Source organism: Eptesicus fuscus, chromosome 6, assembly GCF_027574615.1.
Source record: "Eptesicus fuscus isolate TK198812 chromosome 6, DD_ASM_mEF_20220401, whole genome shotgun sequence".
Classification (NCBI taxonomy): Eukaryota; Metazoa; Chordata; class Mammalia; order Chiroptera; family Vespertilionidae; genus Eptesicus; species Eptesicus fuscus.
In genome coordinates this window covers 45420825-45440632 of record NC_072478.1, presented here as the reverse complement: position 1 = coordinate 45440632, position 19808 = coordinate 45420825, and the positions used below count along the sequence as shown (strand labels likewise).

The following is a 19808-nucleotide window of genomic DNA, read 5'->3' as shown; positions in this document are numbered from 1 at the left end:
GAAGCAAGAAGCTACATCAGATAATCTCCCAGGTACCTGTTTTCTCTTCCTTCCTGGCCCCTAAGTCAAACTCTCTAAGTATATTGGGCATCAGACACATAGCTATTTTGAGCCACTTGGGTGCCGCTTGAGCATTATATATGCACTGAAGGTGTTAATGGTCCTCTCTAAGGGTCTAATTCACTTTCAGAAAGAGACTTGAGTCCAATTTCATGGAAATAGTTTAAACAGAGACTTTGAGAAAGTTTTAGTACAAGTCTTGTGAAATGAAATTAACGTTTAAATTGAAAGAGGGTCAAAGAGAGTAGTAGCTTTTGAAACTCAAACAGCTGGGTTTGTACCCATAGAATATGCAAAATAAGATAGCTATAATATAAGATCAAGCATAGCGTTTGGTTTTTCTTATCTTGATCACAGATATATGCCCAAGTGCCTTGAATTGTGATATATTACAAAGGGGCTTACGATGAGAACTCTAGTTATTTACAAGGACTATTTTGTTGTAAGCAAAGCACATTAGGAAACATCAGTTTCGGCTCCAAATAAAAATAAACTAATGAGATTATGTTTTATTCATTAACCAAAAAAAAAAGTTTAAAAAGAAGCTAATTACATACAAAAGTTTTAATGTTAGTAGTGAGGATTAAAAGTAGATAAAGTACTTATTATAATTATTTCAGAAGGAAAGTAGATTATGAAATCTGCACATAGTCTAGTTCTGAATTATGAGGAAAAAATACCTTAGATAATATAAAACACATTAAAGTTTAATCTTTAAGAAACAAAATGTATACCCTCATATATATTTGGGATTCGTTTAGGGAAAAGAAGTAAAGAAAAAAAACCCTTTCCTTATGAAGCTTACAGTTGAGTATGCAGATAATGGCATTTACTAATAAACATAATCAATAAATAATACCTTATGGTTAGAAGATTATATGTTCTATTTAAAAAACAACAACAACAAGAAAATGTAGAGCAGAGTAAGAAGGTTAGAGAATCCTAAAGGCAGTTGTAGATGTGATGTGCTCGGTAATGATAGTATAAAATAGGGCAGGCAGGATTGATTTTGCTGAGAAAGTTATTTTAACAATGTCTTGAAAGAGATGACATTTTCTGACAAGTTAATGCCTTCCAAAGATTATTTTAGGGCAGAGGGTATAGGTAGAGCTATATTCTAACACAGGGTCATACCTGGTAGTTTTAGAAGAAAAAAAAATGAGGCTCTGACTGGTGTAAAGGAGATAAAAGAAGAATAATTCAGAAAGTTAATAGAGTTCTGTATTAGTCAGTTTGAGCTCCCATAATAAAATGCCATAGACTAGATGGCTAAAACAACAGAAAGTTATTTTCTCATAGTTTTGGAGGCTGAAAGTCCAAGATTCGGATACCAGCAGTGTTGAGTTCTGGTGATGGTCCTCTTCCTGGCTTATATATGTTTTTCTTCTCTCTGTATCCTCACATGGCAGAGAGGAAAAGAGTAAGCTCTCTGATGTCTCTTCTTATAAGGGCACTAATCCCATCATGAGGGCCTCACCCTCCTGACCTCATTTAAACCTAATTATCTCCCAAATGCCATATTTCCAAATAGTATCACAATGAGGGTTAGGGATTCAATGTATGAATTTAGAGGGAAGTGGTGGAGGGATACAATCCAATTCATGACAGGGTCGATCTTGCAAGAAGCTCCAGGTCATGGTAAGGTATCAGCTTTTACTCTGAGTGAACGGAAGAATCATTGCTTGGTTTTGGCAAGAGAAGTGGCAAGGATTATCTTACATTTTACAGGATCACTGCAGCATTCATCTTAGGAACAGAGTTTTGAGGCTGCCAGTCCTGAGAAATCACCAGGGTACATACTCCCACAAATCTCTATCATAATTACTTTAAAGGAGAGTTCCTAAACCCCTATTTCTGAAAATTAAAGCTTCTGAAACTTTTTAAGTTATTAGTCTTTCGTTAAAAAATTCAACATGACATACTCAACAATAGTGGTGACATTTTATTGAGCACCTATTATTGCATTTATAATATCATTACTGTTTTTCTTCAGGGATCCAGCTGCCTTTGTTCTCTACACATTTGTTTGTGATATGACCAATTCTATGTTCTTAGCTTCCACACCTGTTTCGCCAACCTCTTCCTTTTTACTCTCCTCTTGTACAGTTGGAGTCTGTGTATTTTCTAGAATGTTTACTATAGCTTCACCTTGAACTTTAATTTCCTCAGCAGCTGCCAGTGTGCTTGCTGAGATCAATCCTCTATCTTGGCTTCCCCCAAAACTATGCAGGTACAGTAAACCCTCAATTTTTCGGACCTCAATTTAACGGACTTTGGATTTAAGGGACAACATTTCTGGCCCGTAAGTTATATGTGGAAATTAATACCCTGTTAATTTTTAAATGCTTTTAACCAAGATTTGCTTATTATTAAATTAACAGGTTATTTTTTGTTATTAATTCACTGTTATTGTTAACACATTTTAGCAAATAGGCCATATGTTGGTAAAAACACCATGGTAATTTCGCTGACAGAAATAAATATTATATATCTAAAAGTATAGTCTATATATTTAAATCCAAGAGTCACCACCTGCAAACAAAGTTCAGAATGATTAGCACGTGATCTCATGGCATCAAGTGTGGTAATTGGTTCTGTTGCCACGTGGTGTGACTTTCTGCAACAGTTTTGTGTTTTTTTAAAAAATATTTTTATTGATTTCAAAGAGGAAGAGAGAGGGAGAGAGAGATAGAAACATCAATGATGAGAATCATTGATTGGCTACCTCCTGCATGCCCCCTACTGAGGATTGAGCCTGCAACCCCAGGGCATGTGCCCTTGATTGGAATCGAACCCGGGACCCTTCAGTTCCCAAGCCGATGCTGTATCCACTGAGCCAAAACAGCTAGGGCTCTGCAACAGTTGTAATGCTTGCTGGCTGATGTTCCCAGATGTGCTAAGCCTTGCCCCAGCTGTGTGCATTTGTTTACTGGTGGTAGTTGGTGAATGCTTGTATTTACTAGATCTATTCAGTATAAATTTAAAATTATAGTAATAAATATAGAAAACTTTTCTTGGAAATTAAACTTTTCATGCATACTTAATTGTAATTGCACAAACATGTCTACATAAGTAAATACAGGTTAACTAATTTGTCAAATTTTTAACATATGCATTCAGAAAATCTATTATGTAACAGATTTTCAGCTTTAATGGACACCCCCTTGCCCAAATTAGTTCCTTATATCGAGGTTTTACTATATCTGAAGCTGCGCACTTATAGACATCTGGTTTGGTGATGACAAAGGATATTCTTAGTTTCCTGGGTAGTGCCCCTAGTAAGCCCTGTAACCCATAGAAAGCCCAATTTGGACAAAGCCTTCTGTGACTTTTTTTCACTCCGACTCTGTTTTGCTTTACTGACTGGTTCTTCATGAATTTCAGCTGCAGCTGCCAGCTGGGCCTGTGTGGTTGCCTGTGCGGAATCTTGGTCCTGGAGCTCGGGTACGGATTCATCACTGTCAGAGTCCGTCCCAGGCCCCGTCTCAGTATGGGGCTGGGGCACCTCCCACTCTGTAGCTGGGATGATTTCTGTGGCTCACCCTGCACTTGGTGAGGGAAACACAGAACCGAGAGGGCCGCAGAAAGAAATCAAGTGAGACTGTGACCCACATCTGTTGCAGAGGACAAAACGACTCTTGAAAAGAGCTTTGAATTTAGCAATTAGGAGGAAAATGGAAAGCATCCAGGCAGAGAGAAGACAGATGATAAGACTGGTGAAAAAACCAGGTCACATTTTTAAAACAGCTAAAAATTTGAGTTAGGTGTAGTGCAGGGTGCCTATGAAGATGGCAATGGAAAAGTTGAATACAAGATAGCTAACGAGTCTGAATTTTATTCTAAGTGAAATGTGGGTATTACTGTAGAAATATATTTTAGTTAGGAAAGATTTAATGTATCTCTTTCTCTCTATTTTTTTCTATGAACTGCAGACAAATAATGTTATTCATTAACATAAATTTACTATGAAAATCTAACCTAACAAATGCTTATGAGTAATTATATATGTAAGAACTTCATATTAATGAGATAGTCCTTATTATTGCTTCAAACACAGAAATAGAAAAGTAGATTGCAAAGTGGAGAAAAGATGGGAGCTAAAAGCAGAGAGATCTTAGCCCCATTTTATAGCATCTTCTGCTCTAGATATACCAAAAAAATTGTCATTATTCCCTTTGATATTGTAAAATAGTATTGATTTATGAAACAATATTAGCTAAAGTAGTATAAGTACTTCAGGAAAATTTTCATTAGCTTATATTGTATTGTTTGCCAAGTAATATTATTGAGTTTAAGTTAAAAGCAAGTTAAATATCACCTGAAATAATTTAAGTTCATAACAAATACAGTTATTTGCCTGCATATGAGAATCACTTATGAAGAAAAAATTTTGGTGAGTTTGATAAAATCCTATCTAATAAAAGTAATATGCAAATTGACTGTCACTCCAACACACAAGATGGCTGCCCCCATGTGGACACAAGATGGCCAGCAGAGGAGGGCAGTTGGGAGGGATCAGGCCAACAGGGGAGGGCAGTTGGGAGGGACCCAGGCCTGCAGGGGAGAGCAGTTGGGGGGGACCAGGCCTGCAGGGGAGGGCAGTTAGGGGTGACCAGGCTTGCAGCGGAGGGCAGTTAGGGACAATCAGGCTGGCAGGGGAGCTGTTAGGCATCAATCAGGCTGGCAGGGGAGTGGTTCGGGGGTGAACAGGCTAGCAGGCAGAAGCGATTAGGGGTAATCAGGAAGGCAGGCAGGCGAGCAGTTGGGAGCCAGCAGTCCTGAATTGTGAGAGGCATGTCGGACTGCCCGTTTAGGCCAGGATCGGGCCTAAATGGGCAGTCGGACATCCCTCGAGGGATCCCAGATTGGAGAGGGTGCAGGCTGGGCTGAGGGACACCACCACCACCAACCACCACCACCCCCGCCCCGTGCACGAATTTCGTGCACTGGGCCTCTAGTTATAAAGCCTGTTATCATTAAAATATTTTAGCCAAATTCAATATTTATGTATGTATATGTGCTTGTATTCAAGAGAATACACAGTATTTTGACTTGTATTATTTTCAACTAAAAATTATAAGAGAAAAACCCCGTCACAATCTTCACATAAATTAGAGGAACTGATTGGAGGAAAATTAGGAAAAATGTTACAGCAGAAATATATCTTAAACACAAATGTTACATTCCAGAGACATTTTTTAAGGATACAGGTTTAAAGTAGATAAAATTACACTTACTTTTATTAATCCATCACTTATATTTACTATACTTACTATAATAAAGATAGTAATATACTTATTAATGGAAGAATTTGTCTAAGAAACAGTGTGTTCAATGGTCATTTAATCACATCGAATTGGTTTTGAGTTTATAGTAAAAACAGGGCATTTTAAGAGACGTGGGTATGTGATACCTCATAGATTTCCTCAGGCAGCTCATTTTCAAATTGAGGGTGCAATAGAAACAGGTGCTGACAATCAATATACAAACCTTTGCATAACTTAGTGACTGACATCTGGAAGAGTGTGGTGTGTGGATGGTGGGAGAGGTGAGTGTGAAGCTGGACTTCAATGATTTTGGGGTATGAAAAGGCAGAGCAAAGAAAGCTGAGCGCTTCAGGGCAAGAAAGTGGGTCACAGGGGATTGGGGCTGATTACGGACCAGGAAGGGCGGACCATAATGGAGACACTTAAAAGATGGGCTGACAAGTTTGGATTAGATGTGACAGAAAAGAAGGGAGTCAGGTTACAGTGTGTAAAGGAGTGTCTTCAAAAATTCGGTGTGTTTTCTTGGCAATTCGCTGCCGTCTGGGTTGAGGCAGGATTCAGAGAGTCCAAATAAAACGCTGTCTCTATAAATCCAGGAGAAGGACATCTAAGCCCACCATCAGAGGGCTCATCTGGCAGGAGGCAGTTTGAGAGATTGGCAGTTCTTAAATAAACACAGTGTGGTTTTTTTTGTTTTTTTTTTTGTCTCTACTTCCAAGTTCACAGTATATTGTTTTCCCCTCTTATTGCCTTACCTCTAACAACGTTTACTTCACTTTGCTACAGCTTTTATTCTCAGATTGTAAACTTCAGGGCAAAGACCATCAACTTTTCATTTCTCACAATGTTCGGTGTCCTGCTTCCAGTGCCAAACAGAAAATAGCAACTGAAGAAGTAAATTACATGGGCACTGAGTTTCTGAATTTCACCTTCTGGGCATCTTGAATCATTACTTTCTACACATAAGAAAAAAAATGTATTTTTTAATTCAATAATTGAAAAAAATACTTATATTTTATTTGATGCTGTCAATAACATAAAAAGTTATTTTTATTGGAAAATCTGATGCTTACTCTCTAAAAAATGTAGAAGCAGCATGAGAATGCTATCAGGGGGTAGAGTTCCTAACTGAATTTGGAGAGTATGTATAACAAAAACAGATGGATGGAGAAGAAAATAAGCACTTTCTTGCAAAATGACTAGACCGTGTAGGTTGATAATTTATCATCCTTCGTGTTCTTAATACATCGTGCATAACCACGGGCAGCGCGTTTCAGCAGGGCAGATTCAAGCGCAGTATGTTTTGCCACACAGAATGTGTTGCTGCTTTTATGGTTCCAAAATGTATGGTGCCCCTGGAACTGCAAATGTTGTCAGATTAAAGCACTTGTCATTTGGATTTGCTCAAACAATCGCTTTTGCCAGAATTCGTTTTTTTTCTGAAAATGATTGCCTTTTAGGAGTTTTCACAAATAGATTTATTAGCTTTCACACTGAATAAGAAAATGAGAGCCTGCTATGCAGATCGGCCCCAGAAGCTGTTGTCGGGGATATATTTCCAACTTATATGGCAACATCCTTTACTTTTATGTTCTATCCTCTCTAACATTGATAAATTGAGTTTTGTTTAAAAAATACCAGAAAGTGCAACAGAATGAAGCAGGACAATTTTTTCTCTGTTTTTTTTTTTTTATAAGCCCAACGCTTGGAGTCTCCTTGGTTTTAATGTATACACGCTTTTACTGGAGCAGAAGTTTTCATGGTAAAGTTGCTAGAAATTAGGACTCGACGGGATGCATTGAGGCAAATTTAGGGATCAGTAACAAGTGAGAACATAAGAAATGCAGTGTCCATGCAACTTCCTCCTCCCACTGGGGTTTTTGTTTGTTTTCCTTTGAGGGTGTTGGTTGCTGTTCTGAAAGGTTAAGTAAGCCTGTACATTTCTTATGTCTTGAGAGAGCATGCTGTTTTGTCAGTTAAAATACTATTAACTTTCATGAAACAAAAAGGCTTTACATTACAGAGAAAACTTTTGGCATATAGAGAGGGTGGGGCGAGGGAGTAAGCGAAACCGAGGAAATGAAGGAGAAAGAGGAAAAGAGAGAGGTTTCTAGCACCACACTGATTTTCAGTATAAAAAAAGAAAGGTATGTTCACTCCAGAGATAGTTCCACGTCGCACTAGCTAAAAAGTGCAGGTATTACAGTTACGGATGTATCACATGGGGAGACTATTCATGCAAGTACATCCCACCCTCCTTACTCTTACACTTGTTGTAGGGTAAACAGGGACTCGGAGGTCTCAGTGTGGCATATTTCCTCCTTATCTCTCTCCTGCCCCGTGGTGTCTCCGCTGCCAGTTCCAGGAGTTCTCTCCCAAAAGAGAAATAGAGTCCGAGACGCTCCGAGGCTACATATGAAAGGCCCTGGGGCTGTATCTTGTTTATTTCTCTGTAGCACGTTTTACTTCAGGAAAAATGTAGCTCCTTCGGATAACTATTTGCTATTTCTTAGTAGAAAATACGATTTAATGTTTTGTCTTTTTTAAAAGTAGTGTCCTATGATTAGAACCCCGTTGTCAAAGCTGAGCTTTTATGGAGCATTTTGTCAAATCTCTGTCTCTCTACCGCACTGAATGTGTATAAGAACATTCATTCTGAACTAAATATTTAGTCCTTTGATCCTTGGAGAAGTCTCAGCGAGGCAGGATCAGCACAGGAGATGAGGAATAAAAAGCCATCTTTAGCCGGAATTACTTGGGTCCTTCCCACCTACAGGTAAATGGAGTTAGTGCAACAGTCCGGAAATGTGTCCACCACATCTACTGGTAATGGACCCCACGCTTTTCACTGTCCCAAACTCAGCTTCTGGAAATACTGAAGAATTCTGGTTATTGCCTCTTTTTAAAACCATGTCTACACGTGAATCTAAAAGCTATGGACTCTTGCTCCAAGAAAGGTCAAACATATACAGGGACCTCCTGCTTTCCGAAAGTTCACTTTACACAACTTCACTTTTACAGAAAACCTATATTAGCACCTGCTTTTGCTAACAGAAAGAAATCCAAAGAGGATTTGCACTGTTAAAGAAAAAAGTGAAAATCACTTCTTCGTTTTATGCCATTTCGGCTTATGAATGATTTCATAGGAACACGTTCCTTTCAGGTAGCTAGGGAAAACTTTCCCTCTAACCCAGACAGTAGTGGCCAAGCATTTGGAGACCTAGTTCAGCCTTGGTTTAGCCACTACACTAAGGCATTTAGCTTCTGGAATTTAACTTTATCTGCAATAAGCGAGAAGGATAACCAAGATAAATTTGGAGTATATAAAATACTTTTAAAAAGCAAAAAGCAGTTTACACATATAAAACTCGAGGGCCAGAGCAAGTGGGCACTGCTCCATTTCCTACTGAAGAACTCGAAAAAATACTCTTTCTAAGATTGAGAATTTTGGTTCTAAATGAAAGAAACCATCTAGCAACCTTACTTGATCTGCAGTTGTTTCCTACCAGGAGTATAACAAATGGCCATGCCATTGGCCTCTGCCTTCACATTTCTTCCAGGAACATGTGGTAAGGGAGAAATGAGGGAGCGGGGGAGGGGAAGCAAGTGTTTCCTCAGTTCCTTTCACCAGAGCGGCTCTCTTCTTCTGAGGCGTGGAGTAGTAAAGCACAGGCTATTTCCACCCAAATAACAGACCAAGGATCAGGGAGAAATTGTCTGATAAGTTTATACTTTCCGCACTTTTGAGCAAACAATTTCTAGTTTGTGGAAATTTCTACTTATATGTTTTAGAGGAAGTTATTTTTTTCCAGCGCATATCTCTCCAGGCTATGTCAGTCTAGGATACAGTAGGAATAACAGCAATAAAACTAGCTGACTTTCATTTAACAATTGCCATGTGAAGATGACAATCTAATCATTTCATACGTATTTACTCACTGAACTCATAATCCTTGAGTTGGATACTTTTAAAATGCACGTATTAGAGAAAAGTGCATGCCGTTTAAGTAATTTACTGAAAATCCCAGAACTAGTAAACGGAGAAGCCAATTATGTGCAGTGCGGTTAAGTCAGGTAGTTCAGTGGAAGTGATTAATATTAAAAGGTTACTAGGCATTTGGGACCACCATTCCTTCCCCAACACACACACACACACACACACACACACACACACACACACACACACACACAGAAACGTATTTTTATTGATAGAAAGTTGAAAAATATTGGCATGTTCTGGGCACACATAGTTGAAAGGGTTAAAGAGAATAAAATGGGACAGAGAAAACTTATCGTGCTCAGCAGATATCTTGCAGGAAGCTTGCAACCTTGAGCATGGCATAGCCCAGAGAGCCACTGGACATCTGGTGCCAGGAAGAGCCAAGGACAGGACACATCAGTCAAGCTCTGTATGTCAGCAGAACTGTTTGCAGCCAGAAGTGAATAAAACCCTGCCTCCCGCTTCAATCTCCGCTGATTCCTTTGTTGGAATCAGCCCACTTGCACACAGGGGCCTAAAATAAAAATCTCTTTTGATACATGATGGCCTCATGTCATGGGTGCGCGACCCGAACCTTCCAATAGTGTTGGTTCAGAATCTGGGAGACCAGAAAACACAAGATATGAGCCCAAGAGGATGCTACTTGCTCAGTTCTAGCTGGCGTGGTTTCAGCACTGTCAGCTCTCAGGGTAGACCTGAGCAAAGGGTAGCTTCACTGAGTATTACTCATCCAGGATGTGAGAAGCAGATGCATGTGTTTACTTATACCCATAATTATTCAAAACTATTACAAAATGTACAATTTCCTTTCTACCCCACAAGGGACTTAAATTAAGAGATCCAGCATTGCAAAGAAATGAGCCAGGAGAACTTATTAATAAGGGACTTGGCAGGAAAAACAGAAACCAAACTAGGTGTTTAAAATGAGGGAATTGAACAGGGAGTTCATTGCACAGGTGCTGAGTAAGCTGAACGAGTAAAAATTGTTTAAAAAGAAAATAAATAAACAAAAAAACACTGAGATAAGCCAGAAAAATAACTGCAAGAAGAATCTACCACCTTCCATCTGGAGGAATAAAGGGAAAAGGTTGGGGTTATCACAATGGAGACAGTCAGAGGGGTCCTGCCGCACCGAGCTCAGACCTCTAAGGAGGGTGGAAGCCTGCTGCTGCCGGAGGGGTTTCCATGATGTTGCCGCTGGTGGAGAAAAGGGAATCAGAGGCTAGAACCAGCTGCTGCTACTGTGGGAAGTGCTATTGCGAAAAGAAAAGCACTTCTTTGTGTTTACCTTGCAATTTCCTACTTGTGCTGCCCCCTACTGTCAGAATGTCACAAGAAGGCAGCTGTAATGAGAAATACAGTTTGTAGATTTTTAAACTCAGCATCATAAAGGAGCGATTAAACCTGATACAATGAGACAATAGTTCAATAACCAGGAAAATGGGCGGGTAGATATTTAACCTCTTTGTGATTCAGTTTTCTCATTTATGAATGTTGGGCTGTAGTAGTATCCACCTCAAAGTGATGTTGTAAATATTAAATAATCACATAATGGCATGTAATCTATGCTCAATAAATGTTAGCTATTAAAATTATTTTTATTCATAGGTTTCTCTAAAATATGTGAAAAGTATGGGAAGTAAACAAGAGAGAGGAAAACCTTTAGAAAAAAAACACACGAATACTCTAGAGAATGAATAGGTCAATATTAAAAGTCCAAGCAAACTTACAAAGTAACTTTGAACTGACAATGCCTATAGTGTGGTAATCAGCCATCTTCCTCTTGTGTGAGGAGTAAGCCAAGCCAGCAGACAAATCAATATATGAAATCTGTTGAGCAGACACTTCTAAGACATTACTCATTTCTGAAGATTCTGTTAAATTCAAGGGAGAACGCTTACATAACATTCCTATCCAAGCAGCAAGGTACTGATCTGTGCCTCCGATTGTTCCTGTGTACAGAAGTTTCGATGTGGGAGCTGACATTATGATAAGAAAAACAGCATGGATAAAAATCTTGTAGTGAATCTCAACATTGTTTCCATGTGTCTCCAAGGTTCTTATTAGAAAAATAATATTTCTTAACATTTATCATTGCCGGTTACACTCAATCATGTTGAAAAACAAACAAACAAACAAAAAAACAGGACAGCCTGGTCAACTATCACATATATTTGGGATGAACATGCAGGCTGTAAGTCAACATTTATAAGATGGGTCAAATGGTTTTATTAAACACATTTGGCCATCTTTATTTTAAAGCATTTATTTAGTGTCCCTAGAATAAGCAGGGACAGAACTGATATTCATTAAGCCTTACACTTTATATCAATTACTGCATTTAATTAGCACAAGAACTTCATAAAGTGTTATATTTCATTTCATAGATGAGAAAAATATTTGAGAAACTGTCCCAAGGTAATTATTTTTAAGTGAGAAAACCATTTATAACCGCATTTAGTAATATTTCTAGTTTACCATGTTTGTTAGATCATATTTTATATATTCCTAATTAATATATATTAATTGAATGTTTATTCATTTTCTATGAATTGGTATGTTAAGACACTAAAAATTTTTAAATTCCATTCTGTCTCTGAAACACACATCTCTTTTTGGAAGATATAATGCATGACATAATTAGAGATAAGAAACCTACTGAATGGCCTGGCCAGTGATGCTCAGCGGTTGAGCATCAATCTATGAACCAGGAGGTCTTGGTTCAATTCCAGTTGTGGGTTCCATCCCAGTGTGGGCATGCAGGAGGCAGCCAATCAATGATTATCTCTCATCATTGATGGTTCTCTCTCTCTCTCTCTCCCTCTCTCTCTCTCTCTCTCTCTCTCTCTCTCTTTTTCTCTCTCCTTTCCTCTCTGAAATTAATACAAATACATTAACAAAACAAAACAAAAAAACCTATTGAATGGAGAAACATGGAGGCTCCCATGTTAACTGGGAGGCTGTACTCCTTTCTATTCCAGAGCCTCCACCTTATGCTCACCATCGCCATGGAGGCCCTGTTCTTCCAGTTTGCTTTTGATCAAGGCAGGAACGTGATCTACAAACACATCAACCAAGGGAATCTGTGGAAACACATCAAGCACAAGTATGAGAACTAGATCCTCTGAAGCCCCCATCAGAGCCCGAAGGACCAGGTCCACCCGCCAGCTGTTTGCCTAGAGCCAGCGCCTCAGCTTGTGATGATGCTCAGGTCACTCTTCACAGACCACCTTTCGCCGTGGGCAAGAAATGGCTTCCACCTTCTGCTATGTTTAAAGTATGTTTAATCAGACTCATTAGCATAAATTGTCCTGGAAAAAGAAGAAACATATCAATGAAACGGCTTAATTGTTAATATAGATAAAGGTTTCTATTTTCATATTGTTAGGCAATCTTAGATATTGGTTTGCACCCAAATCTCTTAGTAAATAATCTGTGTATGAAGAAGAAATTGACTTAAAGTATGGATAGCATTTGTCATAACACTATGGAGAGGAGTTCTCACTGAGTTCTTACTCATTTGTTTGCAGCAAAATCTACTGAAGTGTGACCCGGGTCCTTGCCTTTAGTCTGACACCATTTCATAGTGTTGGTCATACATACAGCTGAGGCATGAGTGGGCTGGTAAATGACAGCGTGTGCCTTGCTTAAGTTCTGGAGCAGTTAAGAGATATATGCAGCCCTATCTGATTTGGCTCAGTGGATAAAGCACTGGACTGTGGGCTGGAAGGTCCCTGGTTCAATTCCAGTCAAGGGCACATGCCTGGGTTGCGGGTTCGATTCCCAGTAGGGGGCATGCAAGAGGTAGCCGATCAATGATTCTCTCTCATCATTGATGTTTCTATCTCTTTCTCCCTCTCCCTTCCTCTCTGAAATCAATAAAATATAAAAAAGGGAGATAGGTGCAAAGACATGTGCATATGGGAATAATAGCAGTTTAATTACCAATAGAGATATTTTTTTTTAAAATGACTTCATCATGTGACTTCCAGAGTAGACATATTCATTCCCTCATTTACATTATTGCTGGCTACCAGGAGGGGTAGAGTCTTCCCTTTTAAAATTTAAGGCAAGGAAGTGATATCAGCAAAATAGCAAAGTAAGGACACACAAAAATGTTTCTTTCTCCATAAAAGCAATGGGAATACTTAAGGAACAAATGTCAGACATTCCCACATCTTTCTCTCTCTCTCAATAATTAATAGAAATTAACAATAGATAATAATGAGTTAGAAGACTTGAACAGAACTATCAATAAAGTTGATCTAATGGATATTTAAAGACGGCTCAACTCCACTAAACAACAGCATGTGAACCATTCAATTGCACATGAAACATTTAAAAGTATACCATAATGAACAAAATAAACTGATGAACACAATAGATCCAGAGACATATAAGCATGGAACAGATTGTCCAATCTCATAGGGAAGGGGTGGGGGTGGGAACAGATTAACCAAAGAACTTGTATGCATATGTGCATAACCCATGGACACAGACAATAGTTGGTGAAGGCCTGGGGAGGGCAGTGGGGGCGGGCTAGACAGGGTCAAATGGGGAAAGAAAAAGGGGACATCTGTAGTACTTTCAACAATAAAGATAAAAAGAAAACAAACAAATATAAAAACAAAAATACCCAAAACAGCAACAAAAATAAAAGGTCCACCATATTCTAAGCCATAAAAAAAAATAACTAAAAAAAGCAAACAAAAACAAACAAACAACTGCATGTATTTTTATTTTTGTTAATCTTCAGTGTAGGATATTTTTTTTCCATTGATTTTTAGAAAGAGTGGAAAGGAAGGAGGGGGAGAGAAAGAAACATCACATTGAATGTACCAGGGCCTGGGATCAAATCCGCAACCCAGGTACATTCCTTTGACCAGGAATCAAACCCAAGACCTTTTGGTGCATGGGCTGACTCTCTAACCATTTAGCTACACCGGCCAGGGCAATAACTCCATGTATTTAAAAGAACTAAAGTTATGCAGACTATGCTATCTGACCACAATATATTTAAACTAGCAATCACTAACAGAATAGTCTCTAGAATATCCTCAAATAGTTGTAAACTACATGTCACATTTCTAAATAATCTATAGGCCAATAAAGAAGTTTATAGCAGAATTAGAAAGATTTAATCAACCATGCCTACGGAATGAACCCTCCATAAAAACCTGAAATGATGGGGGTAGGAGAACTTCCAGGTTGGTGAGCACTGGAAGTGCTAAGTTGGTGGTACAACTGGAGATAGGGAAGCTCCCCATCTCTTCCCACATACCTTGCTCTATGCAGCTCTTCCATCTGGCTGTTCCTGAATTAGATCTTTATATGATGAACTGGTTATCTAGTATGTAAACTGTTTCCCGGAATTCTGTGAGCCGCTTTAGCAAATTCATGAACCAGAGTAGGAAGTCATGGGGACCTTGAATTTATAGCTGGTGAGTCGGAAGCACAGGTGAAACCTGAACCTGTGATTGACATCTGAATTGAGGTCAGAATTGTGGGCTAGAGCTTTTAACCCATGGGATCTGATGCTAACTCTAGATAGAAGGTGTCAGAATTGAGTCAAATTGTATGACACCCAGTTGGCATCAGAGAATTGCTTAATGTGCGGGGAAATTCACACATTCTGTTTCAGAATGGAAGTATTGGAAGTAAGTAAGAAACAATAGAGTCTTCCCTCACACCGTATTCATGGATCATAAGACTAGGACAATGCTAGCAGCCTCTCCAGGTGTTACAATGTGACTGAATAAAGAGGTCCACTCAAAAGAATAAAGATTGTCCTTGTAAAACACATGTTTTGATTAAGAAATGGTGTAAGGATAATAGTTCCAAAGCTAGGAAATGCTTGAATATTAGTAAGAGACAGGAAAGTTAAGCAGAGAGAGCATCTTGGGTTAGGTTGGGGTTTGGGAGTGGAGTTGGATGATGACTGCTGAGCAAATGGAATGCATGCTGTGTACAGTGCTACCCTAATGGGACAGGGCAACATAATCCAAACCCATGGCAGTCCAGGGGAATAAATTAATTCAAAAGAGATTTAAATCTGTATATTATCATCAAACTAAAATAAAGAAGAGCAGTATAAAGGACAACAGATAGATAAGGTAATAATTTTTCATATCAAAAGCATTTTAGTAAATTATAATTATAGCTATTTAAATCACATTAAATTGCATATGACTATGGTCTTACCCAAATTTAATAATTCATATCTGATTGTTATTTAAAATAAATTAAAACCTCTGGCATGTTAATGATAAGGTTTTTTGCTGGAGGTTCATTTCAGCAGGTCATAAATGCAAGAAGTTCATCAATAGGTTGATTAACCTTCTCCAGATTCCTGAACCCTTCTAGATGCAGATAACACCCAGTTTTTGTTTGCTTGTTTGTTTGTTTGTTTTTTGGGGGGAGCAATGTATTATTTTTAGTTTTAATGTTAGTTAACTAATAAGAATGTAGGGAAAATTCTATTAAATAATACAATTGAGCCACAGAGTGAACTTGTAAGACTTTAACAAAGAAGGTCTAGAGAAAAAAATCCTTTTGGATGAGAATAATAATTAATGTTTATGGATTGAAAACATCCTTGACAATAGTCATCATTTAGATTTGAGGTAAATTCAGTGGCATAATCCTCCAAAAGAATATTTCTGACATAAAAAGGAACAGAATGTGGAAAAGGGATGTTCCAACTATCTCCTCCATTCATGCCCCACGTTAGCACAGACTGCTCTGCTATTCCTGCCTTTCCTGTTTTAATGTCTTTCCTGTGAAACCATTGAGAAATGGTGATACTGAACCAGATATAAACAATTTCCAGTGAAGACCTTAACAAATAGCTTCAAAACAAGCGTTTTTAGGCTCTAGCCATTATCCATTGGTAAATATGCATTTGTTGGCTTCTTTTTTCTTGGACAGTCAAGTCTTGAAAGCTTTAGATGCTGTCCTCCAGAACTTCAGAGTATATTTTTTTATTGGAGAATGGATTTCACTTATATGCTTCATATTCTGTTGGCTACTCTACCAATATAAATTTAGTCTTCGTAGATTAAAAAAAAAAACATACTTAATGATAAGTTTTAATTGGATCTTTGAGAGTACCTTGTTTCTTTTTCTGGTAGTGAACATCTAAGTTTGGGTGAAATTGATCAGTGAAGCGAGTACCTGTGTAGAAGATACAGGGGCCCTCCCTCAACACAGCAGCAGTCTAAGAAACTGAGAAAAGAGACACAGTTTTATTAGGTCATGGGGCATAACCAACCAACTGAAGAGTTAACATTATCATTAAAATTTCATTAGTAAATGTGACATTTTTCTTGAACTAGAAAAACAGAAGTATTTTTAAAATTTCATGAAGATTTTTTTGGTGACTTGTTCTTAAAGTAAAATACATTTATCATATCTAAATCAAATGACAACAATAATAAACACCAGATAAAATCTAGTCCTTGCTAGTTAAAGAGGTGACACACACATATCTGTATATATCACATTCACATACACACTCGAACGTACCATGACTCACAAACACATACTTTATCGTCAAATACACAACACAAATGCCTGTGCCTTTTGATTATTGATTATTTTGTGTCAAACTGATATGAAAAAGCAAACTGAAATATTACTTACGGAAAAGTAAATCATTATTGAAAATATGTTTACAAAATATTGATTTTCATTTTTGCACAACAAAGCTACCACATTTTGGATGGAATTTCATGGATGAAAAAAGTTCAAAGATTTATTAGAGATTTCTTTTCAATATATGTATAGTGGTTTAAATTTTTTATGAAGCAGCCTATTTAAAGAGGAGGTCAAAAATACATTTAATAATTTAAAAATGAAACAGAAGAAAAAGTATCTTGAGAGGGAATTACAATACTTTTAAGTATAGATATTTATTTTTTTCAGAGGCTTTCCAGCCAATTATGCATCTTAACAAGGGGTATAATGATGTGCTTGATGATATAACCTTTTAAATAAAGCAAACTGTACTGGTCAAATGTTACTACTAAAACACTTAAAGTCAATAAATATTGTATTAATCCTTCCAGGCACCTCTTTCAATCCCTTTCATAGCTACATATTTGTTTGTAAGAGGATTTTTATTCACATCCTACTTTAAAAAACTGTGTAAACGATGCATAAAATACAAAAATTAGAAAAATATATAACCTGTTTAGATAATAAAAAATGAAAAAATAACTCCACATTATAGCTACATCAAAAAATATTGATTGGGATGAAAAACCATTAACTCTGATTTAAAACAAGAACAGATGCAGCAGACATGATTCTTCTGAAGCAAATGTTACTAAATACAAAACTTCTTGCTCTTGCAATTTTTAATGTATTGGGCAAAAAGTATTGGATATAAATATGACTTTGGAATGCTTAAAACACAAAGAAAAGTGATAATGAGGCAAAAACAAAGTAAGAGAAAATTTCAGACTTTTAATAAACATTTTGAAGTATAGTTCATTTTATACTAATAAAACATTTATCGAGTGTGTCCTAAGGGTTAGAAAATAAAGCATTTCTTACCATCACTATAATACTGCCTTCCTATAGCTTGCTCTTGGGAAATTTCTTCATTGTGAATATACTAATCATAACAATACAACAACAACAAAAAAACAGATTAGAGAATAAAAACAGAAAACCCTGGAGGGCATAAAGATCACATCTGGAAGGATCCAGAAAGCATCCTATGGGTAGGTATTAAATAAAAAACAGTGAAGGGTCTGAGATTTTGTCTTACTTAAAAGTTAACATGTGAGCCTACCATAATGTTATATATATATTAGAGGCCTGGTGCACAGATGTGTGCACTGGTTGGGGTCCCTTAGTCTGGACTGCACTCTCTCGCAATCCGGAATCCCTTGGGGGAATGTTGGACTGCTGGTTTCGGGCAGATCCCCAGGGGATGTAGCAGTGCCCGAAGTGGCTGACAGCTGGGGAGGATCCGGAGCTGGGCTTGGTGCTCAGTGCTCCTAACTGCCAGATGCTGCTCACTCCTAACTGTTTGCCCGATGCTGGTTGCTCCTTACTGGTCGCCTGCTGATGCTCACTCCTTAATGCTGCTGCGGAGGCAGGAGAGGCTCCCGCCACTGCTGCTGCCCTTGCCAGCGGTAAGCCAGGCTTCTGGCTGAGTGGAGCTCCTGCTGCGGGAGTGCACTGACCACCAGGGGCAGCTCCTGCATTGAGCGTCTGCCCCCTGATGGTCAGTGCGCATCAAAGTGACTAGTCATTCTGGTCATACCGGTCGTTGCATCATAAAGGTTGCTTAGGCTTTTATGTATATAGACAATTGACCCTTGAACAACATGGCGGTTAGGGGTGCTGACCTCTAGTGCAGTTAAAAGTCAATGTATAACTTTTGACTCTCCAAAATGTTAACTACTAACAGCCTACTGTTAACCAGAAGCCTTACCAATAAAATAAACAGTTGACTACACATATTTTTCATGTTATCCTATATAATAATAGACAAATATGCAAATTGACCATACCTCCGACACACCCACAAGCCACGCCCACCATCCAATCAGAGTGAGCATGCAAATTAACCCAAACCAAGATGGCTACAGCCACAGAGAGCAAGGTTTCCTAGGTAACAGAGGAAGCCAAGCTTTCCGCCTGCCCTTGCCAGGCCTAAGCCTCCACTCAAGCTACAAAGTTTCAATTATAGAAGGTAAACAAATTCAAACAAATGGCAGCAGAATGGAGCTTGAGAGAGCAGGCCAGGGTTGCCGCCGGCAACAGGGGAAGCAAAGCTTTCCACACACCCTGGCCAGGCCCACCCGCTTAAGGCAACAAAGTTTCAATTATAACCCCAACACAAATGGCTTTGGGCCTCGGAGGGAGCCCCAGGCTTGGCTCTGCTCCAGGCTACAAAGTTTCAATTGTAGAAGGAAAATAAATTCCAGATACCAGGGCCTCCGCTTGCGTTGCCAGGGGGCGTGGCTGGCCTGCAAACCACCACAGGCCCCTCGCTCAGGCCGCCCCACGCCCCAAGGGAACCCCACCCTGATCAGGGACACCCTTCAGGGCAAACCAGCTAGCCCCCACCCCTGTACCAGGTCTCTATCCTATCTAATAAAAGAGTAATATGCAGATTGATCATCACTGCAACACACAATATAGATGCCCCCATGTGGTCAAAGATCCTGCCCCCATGTGGACACAGGATCGCCACCACAAGATGGCTAGCAGGAGAGGGCAGTTGGGAGGCACCCGGCCTGCAAGGGAGGGCAGTTGAGAGGGACCAAGCCTGCAAGGGAGGGCAGTTGGAGGTGATCAACCCTGCAGGAGAGGGCAGTTAGGGGTGACCAGGCCGACAGAGGAGGGAAGTTGGGGGCAAACAGGCTGGCAGCAGAGTGGTTAGGGGGTGATCAGGCTGGCAGGCAGAAGCAGTTAGGGGCAATCAGGAAGGCAGGCAGGCAAGCAGTTGGGAGCCAGCAGTCCTG

General features: G+C 38.9%; 1 protein-coding gene and 1 pseudogene across 1 annotated transcript; one reads left to right on the top strand and one right to left on the bottom strand.

The window, feature by feature from the left end:
- Positions 1–2049: 2049 nt before the first annotated feature.
- Positions 2050–11313, bottom strand: LOC103290795 (nascent polypeptide-associated complex subunit alpha-like; annotated as a pseudogene).
- An 884-nt stretch (positions 11314–12197) lies between these two features.
- On the top strand, positions 12198–12446 carry LOC129149321 (cytochrome b-c1 complex subunit 9-like). The gene has a single exon (XM_054716956.1). It carries the CDS (start codon positions 12261–12263, stop codon positions 12444–12446), a length of 186 nt encoding a protein of 61 aa, XP_054572931.1. The 5' UTR covers positions 12198–12260.
- The last annotated feature ends 7362 nt before the right edge of the window (positions 12447–19808 follow it).

Excerpts from the sequence above, each read along its gene's own strand:
- LOC129149321 (XM_054716956.1), top strand. The coding sequence starts at position 12,261 with ATGGAGGCTCCCATGTTAACTGGGAGGCTGTACTCCTTTCTATTCCAG.